Source organism: Mobula birostris, chromosome 10 (genome assembly GCF_030028105.1).
Source record: "Mobula birostris isolate sMobBir1 chromosome 10, sMobBir1.hap1, whole genome shotgun sequence".
Lineage (NCBI taxonomy): Eukaryota > Metazoa > Chordata > Chondrichthyes > Myliobatiformes > Myliobatidae > Mobula > Mobula birostris.
In genome coordinates, this window is record NC_092379.1 from 23,488,447 (window position 1) to 23,514,704 (window position 26,258).

The window sequence follows — 26,258 nt, forward strand, 5'->3', positions numbered from 1 at the left end:
ACAGACTCCACACAAGCAGTTGGGATCAGAGCTGGACCTCTGGCGCTAAGATGTGGCGACCACTTTGCCTCCTGATGGCAGGAGTGATCTGGGACCTGCTGTATGCAAGCGGGGTGGGAAGGGAGCAGTGTTTCTCTGGACACGGGAGCAGGACTGATTGGAGTGCAGGGGTGGGACTTACCGCCATTATACAGGACTTTGGTGGGACCCTATCCAATTATTTTGTGTAGTTTTGCTTTCCTTATGAGAGAAAGAACGTACAGATCATAGAGTTCATCTGTCTGACTTTAGGGAAGGCAAAACTGTCACTGGGAGAGTGGAGATGAAGTAAGGTCTGCAAATGCTGGAAATCTTGAGCAATCACACAGAAAAAATGCTGGAGGAACTCAGCAGGCAGTATTTGTGGGAGAGGGAATAAACAGAGGAGGCAATATGTGGAAGAGGTAAAGGGCTGAAGATAGGAGAGGGCAGTAGACCGTGGAATAAAGGAAACGAGGTGTTGGGCAGGTTGTGACAATTAAGAAGAAGCATGAGGGAAAATAAACGCAGGTGTTGGGTAGGGGGAGATGGGGGTGGGGGGGCGGTGGTTGCCAGGAGTTAGAGTAGTCAATGTTCAAGCAGTCAGGTTGGACATTACTAATACAGAGTATCAACAAAATGGGACAACTTGGTTTTTATTTCAGTACAAAACAGAAAATGTTCTGATGAAGGGTCCCGGACGGAAAAATTGACTGTTTATTTCACTCCATAGATGCTGCCTGAACTGCTGAGTTCCTTCAGCATTTAGTGTGTTTTATTCTGTTTCTTTACAGTTTTTAACAGGATCCTACTGAATTATTCAGAATCCCAATAGGGCTGCTCAGATGAGATGTCGGAAGGATGTTTTCCTTGACTGGGTTGGTGAGAGGGGTGGGCGGGATGGGGTGTAGAATGAGCAAGTACAGCAAGACCCACACGATGGTGGCCGGTTATGGACAGCCCCTGTTCCTGATGATGGTGTCCACCACACAGAGTCCACCCTTGAGACTGCATATCCAGTGCAAAGTGGGTAGCTGCTTAAAGATATCCCACGATTTACAACCGTTGATTCCTTGGTGGGATGCGGCCGGGGGCGGGGGGAGGGGGTCTTCAATTAACAGTGTATCTTCCTCTACGACGCTATGATGAATGCAGTGTGAGGAGTTGTCGGCAGTATGTTTTCCCAGCTGTCTCATTGTTTTGTCAACTTGTGAAACCATTTTCAGGGCAGGTTCATGTTCCTTATAGGGCTGTGCTTTTGCACGGGATATTCAGGAAAGAAATTGCAGTCCACATGGGTTTATTTACAGAGTCTGGGAACTTGTGTTTCAGCGATGGAGCTGGGGGTGTGTGTCTCAGAGACAGACAGTTACTGAATGTGGGATGTCTCAGAGTTATAGAGCAACACATGCCCTCTGGCCCGACCAGCCTGTGCAGACCACAGTGCCTACCCATCTCGTCCCAATTTACTGCATTCGGCCCATGTCCTTCTAAGATGGGTTGGGGCAGTGATCCAGTCCACATTCACATGCCATGGCTGAATGTGGGAACTGTAAGCACTGTGGAGGAAGATCACCACGGACAAGGGCTGATGGCTCTCCAGGTCAGGGAGTCTTGTTTCTCTCCCCCCCCCCCCCCAACACACACACACACACATACACAGTCAGTGAGTACTGGGATCGGAGGTCCATGCGGGCATAAGGTATGAGGACCGGTAACCTTGTAGGTCTGTGAGTCATTGAGTCTGGAGTTCGGTTCTTGTATTCAGCGTGTCCAATTCAAGCTTTAGTGTTTGGGATCGATACTGAAAATTGCAGACTGAAATTGGCAAGTCTGGCTGCAAATCCACTGGGGACATTGGAGGCCGCTATCCGTGAGTCCGCTGGAGGCTCCAGAGCTGGCCTGTACTGGGGTTGCAGGACTGTCTGTGGGTGGGTAGAAAGGAGGACAAGAACTTCCTCTGGCAGTTCTTTCCATATACTCACCACACTTTGACTGAAAAGGATCCATTTTAAACCTTTCTCCTCTCACTATGTGCCTGTGTTTTGGTTTACTGTACCCTGGGTAAAAGACATCGTCGACTATCTGTGTTTGAATGATTCACTGCAGAAGATGGAGTTGTTCAGTACAGAGATACTGGGCAAGATTGGGCAAGTGCTGGAGTTTAGAAGAATGGCACTGTGATGTGGAAGCTGTTAACAGCAATAAATCCAGATGTGGAAGTCCTGAACTAGATGGGGGTGAGAGGTTAGTAACCTAGGGCCAAGGAAACACTGGAGCAAGAAGAAAGGTTGAGCAAAATGGGCCTTTTTCTCTTTGGAGCAATGGAAGATGCCAGAGGACTTGATAGAGATAAGGAAGATTATGAGAGGCATGGGCAGAACAGACGGCCAACACTTTTATCCAAAGGTGATGATGGACAATGCCAGATAACATCATTTGTGAGTGGAGGAAAATTTGCTTGAGGTGTCTGGAACACGGGTGTGGTGGCATAGGTGGATACAACAGAGACACTTGGAGATGTAAGAAAAATGGAGGATTATGGGCTGTGTAGGTGGGAAGTGTGACATTGATCACGGAGTAGGTGTATACAGGCTGGCACATTGCGGGTTAAAAAGCCCATCCTGTTTTATGTCTGAAACTTATCAAAGGCTTTGTTAAAGTCCAAATAGACAACATCTATTACTCCGACCCCTCTTTAACCTCTTCAAAAAAACCTGAAGTTCATCAAACACGAAGCTGACTCCTGATCCGGGTCCTAGCCAAATGCTGCTTGATACTGTCCCATAGAATTCTTTCCAGTAACTTCACCACTACTGATATCAGGCTGACTATCCTGTATTTTTCTGGCTTGGCTTTGTTACCCTTCCTGAACAATGGAGCAACATTAGACACCTTCTAATGTTGCCAATCGTCTCTTTCCCTTCAAATAGGATTACCCAACTGCTCTCTGCTATTTGCTGACTACTTGCCCCAAAATTAGCCCTGCTCTTGTTTTAAGACCCTAACCGATGGACCTGTCCTTCATCCCACAATATTAAGAACTAATATAACTATAGTCACTAGAACCAAAGTTCTCCCTGAATGCTACTTCATCTACTTGCCCTACCTTATTCCCTAAGAGAAAGCCCAGTATTCCACCCTCCACACCTGCTTTCCTATATATTAACACAGGAAATTTTCCTGGTCATATTTTTAAAGATTCCACCCCATCCAAGCCTTTAATGCAATGGGTGGCCCAGTCAATAATGATTAAATTAAACTCTCCCAGTGATTACTCTTACAACTATGAGCAATTTCTGTGTACACCTGCTCCTCAATGTTGAGTTATGGTGAATGGGGAGTGTGGACAGTTAATGGAGAGTGAAGATGGTTTGAGGGATACGTTCTCTGAAGTTGGAGTGTCTAGGGAACACTGCCACAAAGGGAGCGGATAATTAATTGTTTTTTGAATTTTTCTTCATAATCGCTTTATGTCTCCCACCTTGAGCCTTTGCTCACATTCTCTCTTCTCTCCCCCCCTCCACCCATCGTTACAAAGACTCACCTGCCTCAACACTGTTGACATCTGTTCATCATACCTCCCTTAGTAGTTTAACCTTATTGTCATCCAGCCAGGCTCTGCCGCTCTCCCTCTATGTTCCACCTGCTCATCATCCATCCCTTACCTGGTTCCACCATCACCTCCGGACTCCCATTTCAACTTTCACTCAGGGCTCACCTGGTTCCATTTCCCTATCATCTCCCCCCTCACCTGGATCCAATGTGCAGGACCAGAAAAGGCTGCAGAGGGTTGCAGACTCAGCCAGCGATAATGCTTCCCAGCATCGAGGATGGTGTCTCCAGAAGGTGGCATCCATCACTAAGCACCCTCACCACCCAGGACATGCCTACTGTTTGGTAGCACCTTTGGAGTACTGTGGAGGTATAGGAGCCTGAAGACCCACACTCAGCATTTTAGGAACAATACCTTTCTCTTCACCATATTTCTGTATGGTCCTTGATGCTACCTCACTTATTTTTATTTTGCACTGCAGCCACAAAGTCACAGATTTCATGACCTGCACTCAGTGGCCATTTTGTTAGCTAGATATGTTTTCGGTCTTCTGCTGTAGTCCATCCACTTGAATGTTTGATGTGTTGTGCATTCAGAGATGCTCTTTTGCACACCGCGATTGTAACATGTGGTTACGTGAGTGACTATGGCCTGCATGTCAGCTTGAACCGGGCTGGCCATTCTCTGACATCTCATTAACAAGGCATTTTCACCCACAGAAATGGCTGCTCACTGGTTTATTTTCTTTTCTTATCACTCCCGAGACTATTGTATGTGCAAACCCCAAGCGATCTGTAATTTTTGAGATACTCTAATCACCCTGTCTGGCACCAGCAATAATTCCAAGGCCTCATTTCTTCCCCATTCTGCTGTTTGGTCCATACAAGAACTGAACCTCTTGACTATGTCGATGTGCTTTTGTGCATTGAGTTGCAGCCACGTGATTGGCTAACTAGATATTTTCATTGACGAGCAGATGCACCTAATAAAGTGGGCACTGAGTGTACATCAGTGATCATGAACTTGATTCTGATCTGCTCATCTTCCCATCCCTCCCTCCCTCCCTCCCTCCCTCCGTGTTTTCCATTTGCACTGGCCACTGCAATCAAGCGGTAGTTTTCTTATGCGTGTGAGTGGGGTAAAGGGGAGACGATTTCACCACAAAAACAAGACAACTCCTCAAAATGGAACTACTTTATTGTTATAAATAGATGAATGAAAGGCTAGTAGAGGTTACTGTGAACGGTCTGGAGAAGAGACGCTGTACACCCACTAGTACGAGAGAGCAACCCGTTAGTCTTTGGGGGGAGGGGGAGATGGATAGGCCACGTACACCCCGAAACCACGCCTGGCAAAAGATACATCGTTTTCACGAGATTTACAGCACAGGGGTCTCCAATAAGGAGCGGGACGGGCGGAGGGTAAGTAATCCGTTGGTGAACTCAGCCGGCATGGGGATCTTGTTCTGGCAGCCTGTGTTGTCTTCACCAGTCTTCTTCAGCGCTGCGGCCTTCAGATTTAAATCACTGCTCGTCTTCCCCACAGAGACCAGAAACAGGTGAAAATAATCTCCCTTGCGCCCCTTCCACCACAGTTGTAATTTGTCCCGGTACAGTGGGGAATGGGGTGGTGTGTGTAGAATGGGCGGATTTAGTCTACGCACTGGCTATCCGCCACATGCCCTATCACCATCTGTCCAGGGAGATCCAACACCGCTTTTCACTGCAACTCACCCCAATTCCCAGAGGAAACCCAGTTCCATTTCGAGTTCTGGTACTGCGGTGTGGAGTTTGCATGCTCTTTCCATGGGACTCCACTCACATCCCAGTCTGCTGCGGCAGAGGGGAGTTAGAGTTCATCTGCCGCTGTAAATCCTCAATAGATGGCGGGAAGGAGAGTAGAATCTGGGGAGAGGCAAATTGGTGGGGCAGTTGGGAGCCTGGATTTGGCCAGGAGGGTAGATTAGTGCAAATATCAGCACAGACTCATCGGGCAGTAGTGTCAGCTTCAGAGTCGTGTCATTCACTGACAGATCCTGTCTCAGTTCAAAATAACACTCGCAGAGAAGGAACGTCCGGTGCAGAGGGCTGGGAGTGGGGTTGGGTGAGCATTAGAGGAGCTTGAGCCAGGTGGGTGGGGGGGGCAGTGGTCGAGGAACAGATATCCAGCCTTAACAATCCTCAGCCTGGTCTCAACCCCCATAACTCGGTCCATACAGCAATCCCTTGGTTGTGGCCATAGAATCGGCGCACCTCCAATCCCGTGGGCCACCCAAACCATCCATCTGGGACGGTGGGTGGCCGTCTCTGGAGTGCTGGTGAGAGAAACGTGAGAGGACTTGGGTGCTACTGGGGAGGTGACTTCCAACCAGAGGGGCTGATTTCCACCACAGGCTGGGATAGGGGAGGCAGGGAAGTGGCTGGAATAAGCCCCAACACCCTGAAAGAGGGGAGGGAGAGCAAAAGGAGAAAGGAAAGGTGAATAGGAGGATGTGGGAGAGGGCTAAGGTGTGCAGAAGGGAAAGGAGGCAGGAGGGACAGGGGAATGAGAAGTGGGAGAGGGCAAGGTTCTGATGCCCCAACCCCCTCCCCGTTCTATTCAGAGGGGCTGGGAGGGGCATAATTGGCAGATTGGATAGGCTAGCAGCAGCCTAGCTGGGCCAGAGGCCTCTTGTCAGTATCCCCAAGGTGAAGGTTCATAGTAACTCATGGAAGGAGGGGTGGAAGAGGGAGGTGACACAAGGACTCACTTTGTTATGAGCTCAACAGTGACTGATGGATGGCTTGGAGGGGGGGATGGGGAGGAGGTAGGGGAAGGTGAGGCTTGGGATGAGGTGGAAGGTGCCTCAGATACAGAGTCACAGATCTCGGCGACCACTGCATTGAACTCCTGTGGTTGATCGGAATAGACGTGGTGTGATGCTCCTTCGATGGACTAGAGGGGGGTCGGGGGAAAGAAGTCAAAGGTCAAGGAAAGGTGAAAACAAAGGGCATCAACTCAGTCAACCAATCCCGGGACTGCCCTAAATCTGACCCCTGCCCCAGGCATGTGAGACAGGACAGGTTGGAGTGAGCTTCACTCTGTGTCTGACCTCAGGGGTGTGGAGATCGTGCCAAATTAAAAAAAAAATTGAGTGGGGCCTGTCAGAACTTTCTGTGGTGCTTGAGATAGTTTGGGTTATTAGGCACTTGGCAAGGGCCAATAAAACAAGTTATTTTTAAAGCAACACAGAAAATGCTGGAGGAGCCCAGCATGTCAGGCTGCATCTATGGAAATGAGTAGACAGTCGAGGTTTTGGGCCAAGACCCTTCTGCGAAACCTCAGGGTCTCGGCCTTCAGATCAGAAGAGGTTTTGGATTTCCAGCATCTGCAGACTTTCTCGTGTTTAAGTTAGGTTTAAGCAGAACAACCTTTGTGGTGGGAGCGGCCATTGTTGCAGTGGGACAGAGTTAGAGTGGTGAACTGAGGCTTTCGCTGAAGAATGTTTAGTGAGTGAGGCGGAGGCTAGAGTTGAGGTTTCTGTCAAGCTTCTCTTTCTTCATTGCTGCCTAGCCAGAGTAGTGAGAATGGTTCCCAGGTAAATGCTATGCTCCTTTTGCAAGATATGGGAGATTTGGGAGACCTTCATATTGCTACATTTGCGAGGTGCGTCTGGGTGCAGCTCCTTACAGGCTATCTTAGGGAGCTGGAGCTTGAAAATTTGCTGCTCATTCTGCAGTATGAGGAGCTGACAGATATGAATTACATGGAGGTAGATACACACAATTTGCAGGAGGCAAGTAGCTGGGTGACTTTCAGGAGAGGGAAAGTGGATAGACAGATAAAGCAGAGTATGCCTGTGGCCGTCCCCGTGATAACAAGAATACCACTTTGGATACTGCTAGGGGGACAACCTACCAGGGAAAAGGCACAGCAACCACGTCAATAGGCACTTAGTCTGGCTCCATGGCTCAGAAGGGAAGTGGGGGTGAGGGATTCAATAATTAAGGGAACAGACAGGTGATTCCATGGACATGAAAGGGACTCTGTATGGTATGTTGCCTCCCAGGTACCAGGGTCAGGAACATCTCAGGTGGGGCCCACAGCATTCTTAAGGGGGAGGCGTAGCAGCCAGAAGTCATGGGACAAATTGGTACCAACAACATTGTTAGGAAGAGGGTTTGAGATCTTGAAGAGACTAGTCTCAGCTGGGTAGGGAGCTGAAAAGCAGAATCTCAATGATAGTTATCTCTGGATTGCTGCCTGTGCTGTGCCAGTGATTTGCCAGTTGAATTTGAGGGTTGATGAATTGGTATAGAGGGCAGGACTTCAGATTTCTGGATCATTGAGATCCAGATGACCTGTATGGTATAGGTTACACCTGAACTCAAGGGGGACCAATAGAGCTGTTGGGGAAGGTTTAAACTAGTTTGGCAGAGGGTTGGGAACCAGAATGATGGGGCAGTTCGTGTAAATGTAGATGCAGGGTGCAGAGAGACTGGGAGGAAAGATAGACAGTGAATAGGGCAAAATTGCTGTCTGTTGGATGGTTGAAATGTGTCTATTTTAATACGAGAAGTATCACAAAGAAGGGTGATGAACTTGAGCAAAGGATTAATGCTTGGAACTACGACGTTGCGGCCATTACAAGGGCAGACATGGCTGGTTGATGTCCTGGGCTTAGATGTTTCAAAAGGGATAGGGAGGGAGGTAAGAGAGGTGAATCACTCTATTGGGAGTATTCTATACACTCCCCAACTCCAACAGAGACACTAAGGAGGAGATTGGGAAGCCGGATTTGAAAAAGAATTTCTCTGACATTAAATGTACCTATTGAAAGGTGCAAGAATAATAGGATTCTGGTCATGCATGACTTCAACTTCCCTAATATTGATTGGCACCTTAGTGGCAAAAGGTGTAGGTGTGACAGAATTTGTCAGGCGTGTCCAAGAAGGATTTCTGACACCATGTGTAGACTGTCTAGTGGAGAGGCCATACCAGATATGCTATTGTACCTGGTCTGGTGATAGATCTCTCAGTGGGTGTGCATTTCGGAGACAGGTAACCAAAACCCGCCAACCTTTATTATAGAATTGGGCAGGGATAGGAGCAGACGGGATAGAAACATACTTAATTGAGAGAGGGTAAATTACGATGCTGTTAGGCAGAAACTTGATAGTGCAAATTGGGAGCAGATGTATTTAGGGAAATGCATGACAGAAACGTAGAGGTTGCTTAGGAAGCAGCTGCTCTGGATAGATTTGTCCTGTTCAGGCCAGGTAAACATGGTATGGTTAGGGAACTTTGGTTGTTATGAGATGTGGAACATCTAGTCAAGAGGAAGAAAGTTTACTTAAGGTATAGGAAGCAAGGATCAGACAGGGCTCTAGATAGTTAGAAGATAGCCAGGAAGGAGCTTAATAACAGACTCGCGAGGAGACATGAGAAGCCCTTGGCATGTAGGATTGAGGAAACCTCCACACACAAAATGAAGAGGAGAAGAGTAAGGGTAGGACCAAGCAGGGTTAAAAAAGGAAGCATGCCTGGAATCAGAGGTACTGAATGAATATTTTGCTGTAGTATTCACCAGTGAGAGGGACCTTGCTGAATGTGAGGGCAGCGTAAAATAGGCTGATATACTGGAACATGCCAATACTGTGGAAGAGGATGAACTGGAAGTTTTGAAAAATCATTAGCATCAATAAGTTTCTGGGGCTGGACAGGATACACACCAGGTAACTATGGGAGTGAGAGGAGTGATTGCTGTGCCTTTGGCACTGGTCTTTGTAACCTCAATGGCCATATGAGTAGCACTGGAAGACTGGAACGTGACAAATTTATTCCTTTGTTCAAGAAAGGTAAGAAGGGATAATCCTGGGAATTACAGACCAGTGAGTTCTATGTCAGTGTTGTGCAAACTATCAGCGAGGATTCTTAGGGGCAGGATTTGCAAGCATTCGGAGAAGCATCACCTGATTAGGGATTGTCGACATGACTTTGTGAGGGGCAGGTCATGCCCTCATAAGCACAACCAAATTCTTTGAGAAAGTGACAAAACAAATTGATGAAGGTAGAGCAGTGGATGTGGCAGATATGGATTTTAGTAAGGTGTTTAACAAAGTTCCCCATGGAGCCATAGAAACTACAGCACAGAAACAGGCCTTTTGGCCCTTCTTGGCTGTGCCGAACCATTTTCTGCCTAGTCCCACTGACCTGCACACGGACCATATCCCTCCATACACCTCCCATCCATGTATCTGTCCAATTTATTCTTAAATGTTAAAAAAGAACCCGCATTTACCACCTCGTCTGGCAGCTCATTCCATACTCCCACCACTCTCTGTGTGAAGAAGCCCCCCCTAATGTTCCCTTTAAACTTTTCCCCCCTCACCCTTAACCCATGTCCTCTGGTTTTTTTCTCCCCTTGCCTCAGTGGAAAAAGCCCGCTTGCATTCACTCTATCTATACCCATCATAATTTTAAATACCTCTATCAAATCTCCCCTCATTCTTCTATGCTCCAGGGAATAAAGTCCTAACCTATTCAGCCTTTCTCTGTAACTGAGTTTCTCAAGTCCCGGCAACATCCTTGTAAACCTTCTCTGCACTCTTTCAACCTTATTCATATCCTTCCTGTAATTTGGTGACCAAAACTGAACACAATACTCCAGATTTGGCCTCACCAATGCCTTATACAACCTCATCATAACATTCCAGCTCTTATATTCAATACTTTGATTAATAAAGGCTAATGTACCAAAAGCTCTCTTTACGACCCTATCTACCTGTGATGCCACTTTTAGGGAATTTTGTATCTGTATTCCCAGATCCCTCTGTTCCACTGCACTCCTCAGTGCCTTACCATTAACCCTGTATGTTCTACCTTGGTTTATCCTTCCAACATGCAATACCTCACACTTGTCTGTATTAAACTCCATCTGCCATTTTTCAGCCCATTTTTCCAGCTGGTTCAAGTCCCTCTGCAGGCTCTGAAAACCTTCCTCACTGTCTACTACACCTCCAATCTTTGTATCATCAGCAAATTTGCTGATCCAATTTACCACATAATCATCCAGATCATTGATATAGATGACAAATAACAAAGGACCCAGCACTGATCCCTGTGGCACACCACTAGTCACAGGCCTCCACTCGGAGAAGCAATTCTCTACTACCACTCTTTGGCTTCTTCCATTGAACCAATGTCTAATCCAATTTACCACCTCTCCATGTATACCTAGCGACTGAATTTTCCTAACTAACCTCCCATGTGGGACCTTGTCAAAGGCCTTACTGAAGTCCATGTAGACAATATCCACTGCCTTCCCTTCATCCACTTTCCTGGTAACCTCCTCGAAAAACTCCAATAGATTGGTCAAACATGACCTACCACGCACAAAGCCATGTTGACTCTCCCTAATAAGTCCCAGTCTATCCAAATGCTTGTAGATTCTGTCTCTTAGTACTCCCTCCAATAACTTACCTACTACCGACGTTAAACTTATTGGCCTATAATTTCCCGCATTACTTTTCGATCCTTTTTTAAACAACGGAACAACATGAGCCACTCTCCAATCCTCCAGCACCTCACCTGTAGACAGCGACATTTTAAATATTTCTGCCAGGGCCCCCGCAATTTCAGCACTAGTCTCCTTCAAGGTCCGAGGGAACACTGTCAGGTCCCGGGGATTTATCCACTTTAATTTTCCTCAAGATAGTAAGGACCTCCTCCTTTTCGATCTGTACAGTTTCCATGATCTCACTACTTGTTTCCCTTAATTCCATAGACTTCATGCCAGTATCCTTAGTAAATACAGACGCAAAAAACCTATTTAAGATCGCCCCCATTTCCTTTGGTTCCTTTGGTAGGCTCATTCAGAGAGTCAGGAGGCTGGAATCCAGGGAAGCTTGGCTGCGTGGTTTCCGAATTTGCTTGCCCACAGAAGGCAGAGTATGGTAGCAGATGTAGCGTTTTCTGCTTGGAGGTCAGTGACTGGTGGTGTTCTTTGGGATCTGTTCTGCATGAATTTATAAATAATTTGGATGAAGCAGCAGCACGTCAGGTTAGTAAGTTTGCAGACAAAGGCTGGTGATGCCGTGGAAACTGTAGAAGGTTGTTTCAACAAGGCATTGATAGAATGCAGAGCTGGGCTGAGAAGTGGCAGATGGAGTTCAACCCAAAATAGTATGAAGTGGAGGGCTGAACTTGACAGCAGAAGACAGGGTTAGTGGCAGGATTCTTAGCGAGGTGGAGGAACAGAAGGATCTTGTGTCCTCATCCATACAGCCATCAAAGTTGCCATACAAGTTGATAGAATGCCTGTGGTGTGTTTGCCTTCATTATCCAAAGAATTAATTTAAAGAGCCACGAGATAATGTTGCAGTTCTATTAAGCACTGTGCTGAGTTCTGCTCCCTTCATTGTAGGAAGGATATGCAGGCTTCAGAGAGGATAAAGAGGAAATTTACCAGCATGCTTCATGGGTCAGAGAACAAGTCTTTTAAGTGAGCTAATGCATTCTGTTTGGAGTGATGGAGGAATAAGATGATAGGAGATGTAGGCAGAGTGGATAGCCAGAGACTTTTTACCTGGGTGCATATGACTAATAAGAGGGGGCATAATTTTAAGGTGATTTGAGGGATGTAATGGGGTAAGATGTCAGAGGTAGTTCGTTTGATTTTTTTTTAAACAACAGAGTGTGGTATGCTCGTAGAATGTACTGCCAGAGGTGGTGGTAGAGGCAAATACATTAGGAGCATTTAAGAGACTCTTAGATAGGCCACGGGTGAAAGCAAACTGGATGGCCATGAGTGGAAAGGGTAAGATTGATCTTAGAGTAGGTTGAAAGATCAGTGCAAGACAATGGGCTGAAGGGACTGTACTGTGTTGCACTGTTTAGTGTGTGATAGGACTGTGTGGAGGGAGCCTCTCTGAGTATCTGACCTGAATAAGTATGTGAAGGGAGTATCACTCTGTGTCTGACCCCTGTTAGGGAGTGATGGGATGGTGCGGAGGGAGCCTCAACCTGTGTGACTGTTGCTCCAGTAGTGATGGGACAGGGCAGAGGACCCTCAACCTGCGTCTGACCCCTGTCACAGAGTGATGGGACAGGGCAGAGACAGCCTCAGCCTGTGTCTGACCCCTGTGGAGTGATGGGACAGTGTGGAGGGAGCCTCAACCTGCGTCTGACCCCTGTCACAGAGTGATGGGACAGTGTGGAGGGAGCATCACTCTGTGTCTGATCCCTGTCACAGAGTTATGGGACAGTGTGGAGGGAGCCTCAACCTGCGTCTGACCCCTGTCACAAAGTGATGGGACAGTGTGAAGGGAGCATCACTCTGTGTCTGACCCCTGTGGAGTGATGGGACAGTGCGGAAGGTGCAGTATTCACTTACTTATTGAGATCAGCCTGGAATAGGTACTTTCAGTCTTTTGAGCTGCGCTGCCCAGCAACCCTAAAATTTTGCAGTGACCTTTAATTGGTCATTATAAATTGTCACGGGACAAATGACTAATTTACCTAGTAACTGGTACGACTTTGGGAGGAAACTGGAGAACCTGGAGAAAACCCATGCATTCCACGGGGACCCTTTACAGATGACATCAGAATTGAACTCCAGAATCCAAAGCCCTAACCTGCAATAGCACTGCGTTATCGGCTGTGGTATTGTACTGCCCATGACCTGTGTCTGTCCGGGCAGTGTGTGATGGGATAATGACGAGGGTGTCTCCCTGTGGTATTTAGTGCCCATTACCCAGACCCTGTCCAGGCAGGGTATGATGGGACAATGATGAGGGAGCCTCACTCTGTGGTATGTAGTGCCCATTGCCCTGTGATCGCCTGGGCAGTGTGTGATGGGACAATGATGAGGGAGCCTCACTCTCTGTCTGACCCTGGAAGTGTGTGATTGGATGGCTTGGAGGGAGGCTCACACTGTCTAACCATGGGAGCATGTGATGGGAGCTTCACTCCGTGTCTAACCCCTGTCCCGGGAGTGATTGTACATTGCGAGGATAGGAGATCAGTTACCCACCATGGTCCTGACGTAGGAGTCTGGCCTTTGCACCTTGACCTGCTCCCCACTGCTGGAATCGATCCAGGACCTGGCGCCGTAGATCATCGTGATGGGAATGTCCTTCGGGATCAGGTGAATCCTCCCGATCATCGGCCGCTTGGCCCAGCCAAACGCTTCTGAAAGAACCTTGAAGGCCGCTTCCCCACTGTGAGAGAAGGGAGGAGAGGCTCTGTCAGTGCCCGCGTCTGCTCAGCTAGGCGACGCACTGCCTTAACCACTTTCAACATAAAACACAGAAAAGCACAGCACAGGCCCTTCGGCCCACAATGCTGTGCTGAACTTTTCACAATTAATCTAACCCTTCCCTCCCACATAGCCGTCCATTTTTCTTTCGTCGATGTCCTTATCTAGAGTATTAAATTCCCCTAATCTATCTGCCTCCGCCACTACCCCTGCACTGCGTTCCCCGTACTCACCACTCTGTGTAAAGAAGCCTACCTCTGCAACCCCCCCCATACATTCCTGCAATCACCTTAAAATTAAGTCCTCTTGTATTAGCCATTTCCACCCCAGCTGTCCACTCTACCTCAGCCTCTTATTGTTTTCTACCCCTCCTTCATTCCTAAGAGAAAAGCCCTAGTCTGCTCAACCTACCCTCGTAAGACATGCTCTCTAATCCAGACAGTATCCTCGTAATTCTTCTGTATACCCTCTCTAAGGCCTCCACATCCTTCCTATGATGAGGTGACCACAATCTTCTCAGTTTAGTCCATCTAGAATTTTATATTGCTTGAACACAACCCCCTGACTAATGAAGGCCAAAGCACCATAGGCCTTCTTAACCCCTAGATCAACTTGTATGGCAACTTTGTGAGATCTTTGGGTGTAGGCCCCTCGATCCCCCATTTCTCCACCTTGCACTTTGGTATGAGGATCTCTCCCCATCCCCAACCTTTCCAAGCTTGGGGCACCCTCTCCCGCAGTGACCCACCACAACCGACTGAGCTGACAGTCTGCGTGAGTGTGTAGATCCCCCACGCCCACCCCTCCCTCTCACCTGGGGGTCTGTGCGTTGCAGTGATACACGTACTCCAGGATGGAGTCATCCTGGAACATGTCTGCGTATTTCATCTTCAGGTCCGGACGGAACCTCTGGACTAGGGACGGTCCTACGCCACAAGGAGACGAGACAGTCAGGAGTCATTTCACCCTCACACTCCCCCCCCCCCCACACTGATATTTATTCATAATAAACAAATACATATTCACACACAGAAGGACAATGTGTAGCCATTTACAACACATCAAACTGGAAAAAGTTTTCTGCAAATGACTGTTCTTCAGTCTGGAAAGGCATTCAGTCCATTACCAACGGCAAAAAAAAGGCCCCCTGTCCTGAAGACATCCTCCTCCCAAACTAGTTAACTGAGTTCTGCTGCAGGGTTGTCTTTGTTGATTTCAGTTTAGTCTTCAATGCGATCTTCCCTGAGCTTCTGCAAGAGAAACTCTTCAAACCTAGCTGGATCACAATCTTCCCCTGTGACAGGAGACTTGGCAAGTACAGCTCCACAACCCGCTCAGTCAGCATTGGTGTGCCCCAGGGCGTGTCTGCTCCTCTCTGCTACTTCCTCTGTACAGTAATCACCACACCTCCAGTGAACCATCAGCTGAACTGGTAAAGTTTGCGGACGACAGCACAGTCAGTGGACTTGGGTCAGAGGTGACAAATCCGAGTACCACCGGGGAATCAACAAGCTCGTTTCCTGGTGCAATCGCTGCAAGCTGGAGCCAGGTGCCCTCAGAACCACAGCGGTGCATTTCAACTCTGGGAGAAATGTTGCAAGTGATGCCCTGTCCCTGTGAGGATGCCATCAGCACACGTATCAGCAGATAACAGGGGGGTGGTGCAGTGGTTAGGAGGGGTAGAGACAACGGGCATGCAGACGGGATTATTTTAAATTGGTGCTGTGGTCAGTACAGACGTTGTGGCCTTAAGGACCTGTTCCTGTGCTGTACTGTTCTGTGTTCCATTTGCCTGCATTTCACCCATATCCCTCAACACCTTCTCTACCCATGGGACACATCAAAGTTGCTGGTGAACGGAGCAGGCCAGGCAGCATCTCTAGGAAGAGGTACAATCGACGTTTCAGGCCGAGACCCTTCGTCAGGACTCCTTACCCCGGGGGTGGGGCGGGGGGATGACTGATGGACACTCCCTCACCCCGGGGAGAATGGATGACTGGTTGACACTCCCTTACCCTGGGGGGAATGGGTGACTGGTGGACACTCCTTCACTCGGGGTGGGGGGGGTGAAGAAGAGATGATTGATGGACACTCTGTAACCCCAGGGAGAGGACTGCCTCCCGGACACTCCCTCACCCTGGGGAGAATGGGTGACTGGTGGACATCCCTCACCCTGGGGGGAATGGGTGACTGATGGACACTCCCTCACCCCGGGGGGAATGGATGACTGATGGACATCCCTCACCCCGGGGGTGGGGGGGGGATGACTGATGGACACTCCCTTACCCTGGGGAGAATGGATGACTGGTGGACACTCCCTCACCCCGGGGAGAATGGATGACTGGTGGACACTCCCTTACCCTGGGGGGGGGGGGAGATGACTGGTGGACACTCCCTCACCCCAGGGGGAATGGGTGACTGGTGGACACTCCCTCACCCTGCAGGGAAGGGATGACTGATAGACATTCTCTTACCCCAGGGTCCTGCAGCCCGCAGGATGGCCAGGAAGTTGAAGCGTCCCAGGACTGCAGCCAGTGCCTTCACCCAGACAGGTGGCTTCCAAACCTCCGACTGGTCGGTCGGCCGCTCGGGGAATCCCCACGGATCCACCAGGATCAGGTGCTTCACTCTGCTCCGCACAAGCCAGAGGGTTACTCAGTTACGGTTAACCGGGCCTAGGCATAGCAAGATCCCACCGACGAGATGAAACAATGAGAGGGTGAGGTGTCATCCTCGGGACCCAGGGCAGGGAAAGAGTAGGGTGTGAGAGAGGGACAGAGAGAGTCACAAAGCAATACAGAACAGAAGCAGGCTCTTTGGCCCAGATTTCTCTGACCTTTCCTGTCCACCTACCTGTCTAAATGCCCTTTAAATGTCTTTCTTGTATCTGCCTCAGCCTTTCCACTGGCAGCTTGTTCCATACCCTCAGCAACTTCTCTGTGGGGAAAAGTTGCCCCTCAGGCCCTATTTAAATCTATCCCCCTCTCCCTTTCAGTCTCTACTCCCTAATTTTGGACTTCCCACCCTGAAGAAGACTGTTCACCTTATGATTCTATAAATCTCTATAAAATCACTCTTCAGCCTCTGATGCTCCAGGGGAAACCGTCCGAGCCTGTCCAGCATTACAGTCCCCATAACGCTCTCGTAAATCCTTTCCTTGCCCTCTCTAGATTAATGATTCCCTCCCCTTAATAGAGCATCCAGAACTGAACTCCAAACATAGCCTTACCTACTTCTGATACAAATGTAACAGGACATCCAAACTCCTGTATTCACATTCTGACAAAGGCAGGCATGACAGAAGCTTTCTTCACCACCTTGTCCGCCAGCATCACCACTTTTAAGGAAATATCTAACCTCACCCCTAAGCCTTCCTGTTCTACAATGCTCCCCAGGACTCCAGTTTAAGTTCTGCCCTGGTTTAATTGGACAAAATGCAACACCCTGCACTTCCTCAAGTTCAGTTCAATCTGCCGTTCCGTGGCCCGCTTCTACAGCTCATCTAGATGTAGACAGAATCTTAAGTAAACTTCACTGGTCACTAGTTACTGCCTGATACACCGCTGGTGGTGCTTAGGGCAGCAATGAAGGTTCTCCATCTGTCTGTCCTTGCCATATACCGTCACGTACAGATGTAGAAGGATTCTTCGTTGCTGTTTCCATACCAATTCTTTTTGACCAGTCAGGGTTGCTCGCCATGAGCTGAACCTCTGAATGGGGAGAACGGGACCACTCCTAGTCTGACCTTTACCCTTTGACCTGTTTGGCATAGGTAACCCTCCCAAGAGCCAAAGCATAAAGCCCTGACTCCAGCCGACATAGTTCTCCAGGGCACTGAGGCATGCAAGCCTTCAACTCTTTGACAAAGGTTATGTTTCTCTTGTCCACCGCACCACCAAATTTAGTGTCTGAGTCACGCTAGAACATAGAACAACACAGGAACGAGCCCTTTGGCCCTCAATGTTGTGCCAAACCAGCTAAAAAGTAAATAAAAACACACCTAAAAACCAATCTCTCCTACCTACCCAATGTCCTTATTCCTCCATCTTCTGATCTGAAAGTCCCTTAAAAGCCTCTAATGCATTTGCCTCTACCACCATTCCAGGCAGAGAACAACAATACTAATTTAGTACCCTTCTTTAAAAGGGCAATTAAGAGACAGACAAAGAAATGAGAGCAGTCAGCATAACATTAGAGCACATAAAAATAAGGTACAAGTGATTTAGGTCAGGCACGGGTCAAATCAATGGAGATCAATCACCACAGTGTGTTGTAGCAGAGAGGATCTCAGAAACTGGCACAAAGGGGGCCGACAAAGGGACATCTGCAAGGAGACTTAACTGCTGGTTGACAAGGCTTCAAAGACGAGACAGGCAAGTTCAGTCCCTGACAGCCAAGGCAGGAACGGTTACCATTCATCAATAGCTGCCTTCAAGTTGCTTCAGTGTACAAAGCAGAAAGAGAGAGTGTGAGGAGGAAGGAGCAGAGAGATATGGGGAGCGGGTGGGGAGGGGGTTAGAGGGGAGGGGGCAGGGAAAGGCAAACGGGTGTTGGGGAAGGCAGACAGTGAGGGGAGGGAAGGAAGGGGAGTGGGAAAGTGGATGGGGGGAGAGGAAAGGGGTCATTTTGAGGGTAGGGGATAGGGATAATGGTGGGAGAGGAGGAAGGGAGAGTGAGTAAGGAACTGGGCAGAACCACTTTCTCTCCTATTTTCCACTTATTCTACCCACCCCCATCCCCCCAAAGACAGTGCACCTCAGTCCTCCGACCCACACCCCTCCCTCCTCTCCCCTTCTTCGCAGACTCTTTCCCCATCCCCTCCTCCCTCCTTACTCACCCCCTTCCTCTCCCTTCCTCCCCCTCTTCCCTACCTTCCACCCTCCTCCCTATACTATCCCTCCTCGTTCTCCTTCTCCTAGTAGACTGCCTCTCTGTGCCCCGTGTCCCGGCCTCACCTGTCGGGGTGCTGGATGCAGTAGCTGGCTGCCAGGTAGCCACCTAGACTGTGCCCGAGCAGGATCATGGCGGGCAGGCCCAGCTGCTGCCTCCACTCCTCGATGGAGCGCACAAACTCAGCCTCCACCGCCTCGGGCTCAACCGGGAAGCTGGGACGGGAGCTGCGGCCGAAGCCCAGCAGGTCGAACGCGAACAGCCGGCGCCGGCAGCTCAGCCGCTCCAGGTTCTGGATCCAGAGGCCGAGGCCGCCCCCGAAGCCGTGGACCAGCACCAGTGGCGTTTGCTCCCCCGCCGCACCTGAAACTCGATCCAGTGACAGTGTCCAGATCTGGTGGGAGCTTGGCAACTTCACATAGCGGCACTGGGGGGGGCTTTTCAAGCCTGTGGTTTAGAGGGAAGAGGGGAGGGGTGGGGAAGGGGGGGGAGGGATTTAGGGAGGGTAGTGGTTGGTTGTGAGCATAGGGAGAGGGAATGGCATTATGGTGGGGTGGGGTAAAGGAGGAGGGAGAGGTGTTTCGATGTGACAGAATGAGGAGGGGGTTGAAGATGAGAGGTAGAGTTAGGTGGGGAGAGGATTAGAGGGTGAGAGGTGGAATTAGATGGGGAGAGAATTGGAGGGTGAGAGTTGGAATTAGATGGGGAGAGAATTGGAGGGTGAGAGGTGGAATTAGATGGGGAGAGGATTGGAGGGTGAGAGGTGGAATTAAATGGGGAGAGGATTGGAGGGTGAGTGTTTTGAGGAGGGAGAGGGGATGGGAAGAAGAGAAAGATGGGAATGTTTAGAGGGGAGAGGGGGGACAGAGAAAGGGTAGGGGAATGAGTGAAAGAGGGAGGGAAAGAGGTTGGTGGTGGGAAAGATACCTAGGCATGAGACAGGATCTCACAAGTAACATTAAACCAACCGCGGGATCCCTAGGGTCACCCCTCACGCCTCCCACCTCCTCCACCTTCCATCTCCCTCCCCCCTCCACCAGCTCATCCCACTCTAGAGGACAAAAGGAGATCTGAGTTGTGATACCGACTAGATGTAGGGAAGATTAGGTTGTTGGGAGGGTGGTGATCACTGGCACAGCATGCTGGCCAAGACATTCCGGGGTGAGATGGGGAATGGGTAGGTCACACTTCTTCGTCCAGTGGGGAAGATCTAAGTGCAATTTTCTGTGACAGCGGCAGTGAGGATAATTTACTGGATATATACGGGAAAGAGCGTGGTAGATTTCTGGATACACGATGCATAGGGAGCTCCAGGGAGGTGGCACTGAGACGAGGGATAAATCATGGTTGGATTGAATGGAAGAGCAGGCTCAAGGTTTTCATTTTGTATAATTCTTGATACGAGAGCTGGTGGGAGTTACAGGGAAGTGGTAAATAGGTTTATTATTGTCGGATGTAATGAAAAACTTACTGTTCATACAGATCATATCACTGCAATGGTGCATTGACGTAACAAAACAACGCCGAGGGTGGGTGGGGCTTTCCCCAGCTTTACTGGGGCAGAGAGAAGTATGGGCAGAGTCCACGGGAGGGGAGGCTCATTAGCCAGGGGACTGTGCACAGGAGCTGTGAGGTAATGTTGCACCTCAGTGGAACTCTTGGAGGATTGTGTTCAGTCCTGGTCATCTCATTCCTGGAAGGATGTGGAAGCTTTAGAGAGGATGTGACGGCGTTGCCTGGAGAGCAGGGCATGTCAAACGAGTGAGGTAGCACTTTTCTCTTTGGAGCGGAGGAGGATGGGAGGTGACCCTGATAAATAAGATGGGAAGGGACACTGATCGAGTGGACAGCTAGCATCTTCATTCCAGGACAGAATTGGCTAATACGAGAGGGCATCATTTTAAGGTGATTCGAAGAAAGAGTGTGGTGTATGCGGATGGTAGGTTTTTTACTACACAGAGAGTGATAGTGCGTGGAACTGGAAGGTTGGGATACGTTAGGGACATTGATGAAAGAAAATTGCCAGGCAATGCAGGAGGGAAGGGTTACATTGATTGTGGAGTTGGTTAAAATGTTGCCACAACATCATCGGGTGAAGGGCCGGTGTACTGGACTGTAGAGCGCATCTAGGGAAATTGGCGAGGGTCAGTCAAAGGGATCTTGGAAGCAGGAGAGGGCAAATCAGAGAAAATCTGCAAAATATTCATTGGAGGAGAGGAAATTGTTGTACTGACCGAAGTGGGATCAGTAGTGATGGGACTAACTCGACAGGGAGGATCGGTGTGGTGACAGTGAGGTACTTCTCCCATGTCAGAGACATCTAAAAGCAGAGAACCTAGGATTGGGGAAGGAGTGAGAGTTTTCGAGGGGATCGAGGGAAGAATTGCTTCCCTCAAGAAGTGGCCTGAGGGGTTGGTGAAGGCAGAGACTCTGGGAACAGTCGACCAGTACCTGGAACGGCCAAGGCAGAGGCGGCGACAGAACGAGAGCCAGAAGATGGGATTAGTGTGGGCCAACGGGATGATGTCGGGCCAAAGGGCTGGGGACACGGACACACAGAGACACAGACTCACCCTCACCCTTGCCTGTCCATCCTGGAAGGATGCACTGCTGAGCTCAGCCCAGGGAAGGATTGTGAAGTAGAAGAACTCTCCCTAGCCCAGATGGGATATGTCCCTGATTCCTGAGGGCACATGGGAGGGACTATGGATGTGCTGGAGGCCATTGGCTGCTGGGAAACTGAAAGCTGTCACTTCCTACTTTTTTGTCCCTCAGGTCCCTATTGCATCTTTCCCTTCTCATCTTGAACTTGTGCCCTCTGATTTCAGACTCCCATACCCTGGGGAAAAGACTGTGGGACCCTCTACCTTATTCATGGCCCTTGTGAATGTATGAACCTCTACAGGGCCACCCCTCGGCCATCTTCACTCCAGGGAAAATAGTCCCAGCTTATCCAGTCTTTCCTTAGAACTCAGGCTCTCCAGACTCTGCAAGACATTTGCGAATCTTTTCTGCACCCTCTCCAAACTAATCACATCCTCCCCTTAGTTGGCTGACCAGAACTGTGCACAATATTCCAAGTGTGATCACACCGGCAACTTGTACAGCTGCAACGCGATGTCCCAGCTTCTGTACTCTCTGCCCTGATGGATGAAGAAAAAATGCACCAAGCACCTTCTGCACCACCCTGTCTACCTGTGTCTTTATATTCTGGGAAACGTACGCTTGTAGCCCTGGATCTCCCTCTTTTACAACACCACCCAGAGAGCTGCTGCTTCCACCTCTCTGTCAGACAGTGTGCACCGACGCCCACCCCTCCTGTGGTGTGACACTCCTTCAGCACACCCCCCTCCCCGATCCCCTTTGCAGATGGAAACCCACCACAGCCTGGGTTGAGGGGGCTGGAGGTGGGATTCAAACTTGCTCACCTTGCAGGATCCGAGCCTCAGCCTCTCGTAGGTGAGTCATGGACGTCGGGCACCAGGCAGGTAGCCAGCTGGTCAACCAGTTCCCAGTCCTGCGGGGGAGTGAGAGAGAGGGAGACAGCCAGTCATACCTTGGTAGCATTGAGTTAGGAGTGGGGTGGGGTTTGGTGGGTAGTACTGAGGTGAGAGGGGAGGGTTATGCCTACACAGGCCCATGTTCTAGATGGGATGGGATATGACCGTATCAAGCGGAGGGACACGCACCCATACAAGGGCCAGGAGGCAGTTAAAGAGACAGCAAATGATTTAAAGTAATGGGTGTTGGGGCTGGGGAGTCAGTGGTGGGAGAGAAGGGGACAGAAGTGAGGGTGACACACACAAAATACTGGATCAATGGATAAAATGGACCCGAAATGGACGTCACTGCTTGCTGCCCTCTCCAGATGCCACCCGACCTGCTGAGTTCCTCCAGCATTGTGTGTGTGTGTGTGTGTGTGTGTGTGTGTGTGTGTGTGTGTGTGTGTGTGTGTGTGTGTGTGTGTGTGTGTGTGTGTTTTAGTTAGTTAGTTATCCGGATACCCAACATTTGCAGGATCTCTTGTGTTCAGAGGTGTGGGTGGGGAAAGAAAGCGAGACTCTTATCGTGTCTTGGAGCAGGGAAACAGGCCCTTTGGCCCATCGAACCCACACTGAACATCGATGCACCTAATAACACTCATTCCTCATCGAAAACACGAGCCAGTTTTAATATCACTGTCCACTAATGACGTGAAATGTGTCATTCAGTGGCATAATTATTAGAATTTGCAGAGTAAATAAATAGCATAGAAACAGAAAGTTCCATCCGTTTCCCCCCACATTTCCGTCATCACTTCCCGCCTCCCCAGCCTGGATGCTACCCCAATTTACACGCTGGGGGTAACAAGGCCGCCATGTTAGCACAGTAGTTAGTTTAAAGCGATTACTGCCCCTGTGACCCAGGTTCAATTCCATCGCTCTCTTTAAGCAATTTGTCCATTCTCCCCCGTGACCATATGCATTTCCTCTGGGTTCTCCGGTTTCCATGCACCACAGAAACCGGCATAAGCACTGGCCTGATGGGCCACAAAGGCTCGGGATAGACTCTGTTTTGATTATGGGTACTAGCCTCTGTAGTATCCAAGACAACTTCGTGGAGCTGTGCCTCAGAAAGGTGGCGTCCATTAAGGACCCCCATCACCCAGGACATACCCTCTTCTCATTATTGCCATCAGGAAGGAGGTACAGAAGCCTAAAGGCACACTCTCAGTGATTCAGGAACAGCTTCTTCCCCTCTGTCATCTGGTTTCTAAGATGAACCCATGAACGCTACCTCACTGTTTCTGTTTCTACACTATTTACAGTACCTTATTTTTCCCTACATTTATTGCATTGTACTGCTGCCTCTAGGTTCACAAATTTCATCACATATGCCAGTGATATTAAACCGAATTCTGACTCTGTTAATGACTTAGAGGATGATGTTGAGTGCATGGCCAGTGAGCTTGGTGGTGTAGTGGACCGTAAAGGGGGTTTCCTAAGATTACAACTGGAGCAAGATGACCTGGGGAAGTGGGCCAAGGAATGGCAGATGGAACTCAACTCAGGCAAGTACAAGGTGTTGCATTTTAGTGAGGTAAACCAGGGAGGTTTTACACAGTGAGTGGCAGGGCCTTGGGGAGCATTGTAGACTAGATAGACCTAGGAATACAGATACATAGTGCCCTGAAAGTGGAGACACAGGTAGATAGGGTGGCGAAGGAGGAATGATTGAGTACAGGACCTGGACCATCACATTGCAAATTCACTGATTGTTGGTGAGACCACTCTTGGAGTACGGTGTGCAGTTCTGGTCACCCCGAGCAGTCCAAATGTCTTTTAAAAGCTGTAAAGTGTACCTCTGGGTGGCGGGGTGGAGATACATCCCTACAAGAGGAGGTGTATGATACTCCTTCCCTCCACTACCCTGCAGGTCACCCTTGGGCAAGGTGTAGCTCCTGCTCAGCATCCACCCCACCCGGCCCTCCTGATCAGGGTCTCGTGAAGTCATGGGAACAGGTGGTGGTTGGTCACATGAGCAGCTGGTGCAGGTCACAAATCTTGGTTATGAGTCCACTGAATGTTTCCAGGCAGACAGTCTTTGAAAGGTAATGCTAATGGCTGGGCGTCACCGTCTTGTAAAGCTACTGCCCAGAAGTCAGCAATGCCAAGAACAATCAGGGTCATGATTGCCCACATCATATGACACAGCACATAATGAACAAACGAAGTGTACCTGCCTCTAATATTTCCTCTGGCAGCTCATACCATATACGTACCCACTCTTGGTGACAAGGAGAGCTGTCATTAGGCTGGGGCGGGTGCAGAAAAGGTTCACGGGGGATTTTGCTGGGAACTGGAGGGTTTGATTTAGGATTGGGTGGGTAGGCTGGGACTTTGTCTCTGTAGCAAAGGATGTGGAGGGGGATGGCACAATAGAGGATTATTAGATTATGAGGAGCAGAGATACGAAGGTCAATCTTTCTTCTCAGGGGACAGGAGAACATTGGTGAGAAGGGGAAGTTTTACAGGAGTTAAGTTTTTCCACACAGAGGGAGGTGGGCATATGGAATGAGGAAGTGGTAGACGACGCAGGTACACTTGCAGCTTTGTAAAGACATTTGGACAGACACAGAGATAAGAATATGGGACAAACACAGACTAGATCTTGTGGACGACAAGATTTAAGATTCCCACAGCTGATTGAACGAGGAACAGATGGGTCGGGGGGGCGGGGGCGGTGGTGGAGGAAGGGGTTTTGGCGATTGTGCATTTGCGAGGAAGAATTCCCCACCCCCGATGTCTGTAAAGAGTTTGTACGTTTTCCCAGTGACCGCAGGCCAAAGACGTACCGTTTTGAAGGTTAATTGGTCATTATAAATTGTTCCATGCTTAGGCTAGAGTTAAACCAGGCTCGAAGAACCTATTCCGAACTGTATCTCAATAAATAAATTCAAACTTAAAAGCGATGGACGTAGTTACTTCACTTGTCTCGGAGAAACGTAATTTACCCGGGAGTTTCCAGAACAAGACATAAAACCACCCTGACCCCTTCAATTCCTTATCACGAAACACAGGCACAGAAGTCAAACTAAAAATAAATGCAGTTACAGGAAGGGAAACAAAGCAGGGGCTGAAACATGTTCCGAAAAAAAAACTACAAAGACTTATCCACAGAGAAGCTGTCAAAAACTGTTAAACAAACTTTAATATTACATTTATAATGTACCGGAAAGGAAAGTGACAAGGAATCGAAATAACTCCGTCCAGGAAATAAATAATAAACCGATAGAGTACAGGAAGCGGACTACTAATCGATGTGACCTCCGAACTCGCTGGCGGCTGCCTTGGGTTTCACTCGTTCGGGTCACAGTGGGAGAGAACGGGGGGGGGGATTAATTTCGGGGGTGGGGTGGGGTGGGGTGGGGTGGGGGGCGGTGGTGGTTCCAGAAAGGGCCTGTGGGGAGTGGGTTTATAGGAGGATTGGTTCAGACATTACAGGCTGGCATTACATGCAGGTGCCGGAAGGAGAGGTTTTAGGAATGAAGGGTGAGAGGGAGGAACTCACGCTGCCTCTGCATCATCTTCCATTCGGAGACCTTTTGATCAGAAATCTGGGTGTCGGAGAGGCTGTGGAACAACAACAACAACACACTACGTTATCCAGCGACTGGAAATCGACACCCAGTGTCAATGAAAGGAAAGGTCAGGACACTGCCTATCAAGAAAATCGAACGCTCTACCGGCGAATGCAACTTTCAGACAGTCAGCTGATACTCGCCTCATGATTATTAAAGAGCGGGGCGGAGCTAGAACGCCTGTCAATTTCTGAAACTAACCCCGGAAATGCTTAAAATCTGAAATGAAAGGCGAAGAATCGAGGGAATGCCTTCTGATCGAGGGTCTTCGGACCGTTAACCCCGCTTCTGTGTCCCTAGGTTCGGCCTGGCCTGCTGAGCGAAAGACAGGAGAGAATTAGGCCATTGAGCCCATCGAGTCTGCTTCGTCATTCAATTATGACTGATTTATTAACCCTTTCAACCCCGTTCCCCTGCCTTCTCCACGTAATCAAGAA

At 49.2% G+C, this 26,258-nt stretch overlaps 1 protein-coding gene across 1 annotated transcript; it reads right to left on the reverse strand.

Moving 5' to 3' along the window:
* Nucleotides 1–4,758: 4,758 nt before the first annotated feature.
* Nucleotides 4,759–25,959, reverse strand: abhd4 (abhydrolase domain containing 4, N-acyl phospholipase B). The gene is made up of 7 exons (XM_072270058.1): nt 25,752–25,959; nt 22,130–22,218; nt 18,767–19,148; nt 16,286–16,440; nt 14,626–14,737; nt 13,587–13,773; nt 4,759–6,508 (listed from the first exon to the last, which is right to left on the reverse strand). The coding sequence occupies exons 1-7, from the start codon at nt 25,772–25,774 to the stop codon at nt 6,320–6,322; spliced, it is 1,137 nt and encodes a 378-aa protein (XP_072126159.1). The 5' UTR covers nt 25,775–25,959; the 3' UTR covers nt 4,759–6,319.
* Nucleotides 25,960–26,258: the final 299 nt, after the last annotated feature.

Excerpts from the sequence above, each read along its gene's own strand:
- abhd4 (XM_072270058.1), bottom strand. The coding sequence starts at position 25,774 with ATGGAAGATGATGCAGAGGCAGC. Across the intron at positions 16,441-18,766 it reads TGCATCCAGCACCCCGACAG|AGTGAAGCACCTGATCCTGG; the intron begins GTGAGGCCGGGA and ends TGTGCGGAGCAG. Across the intron at positions 6,509-13,586 it reads ACTCCTACGTCAGGACCATG|TCCATCGAAGGAGCATCACA; the intron begins GTGGGTAACTGA and ends ACCCCCCTCTAG.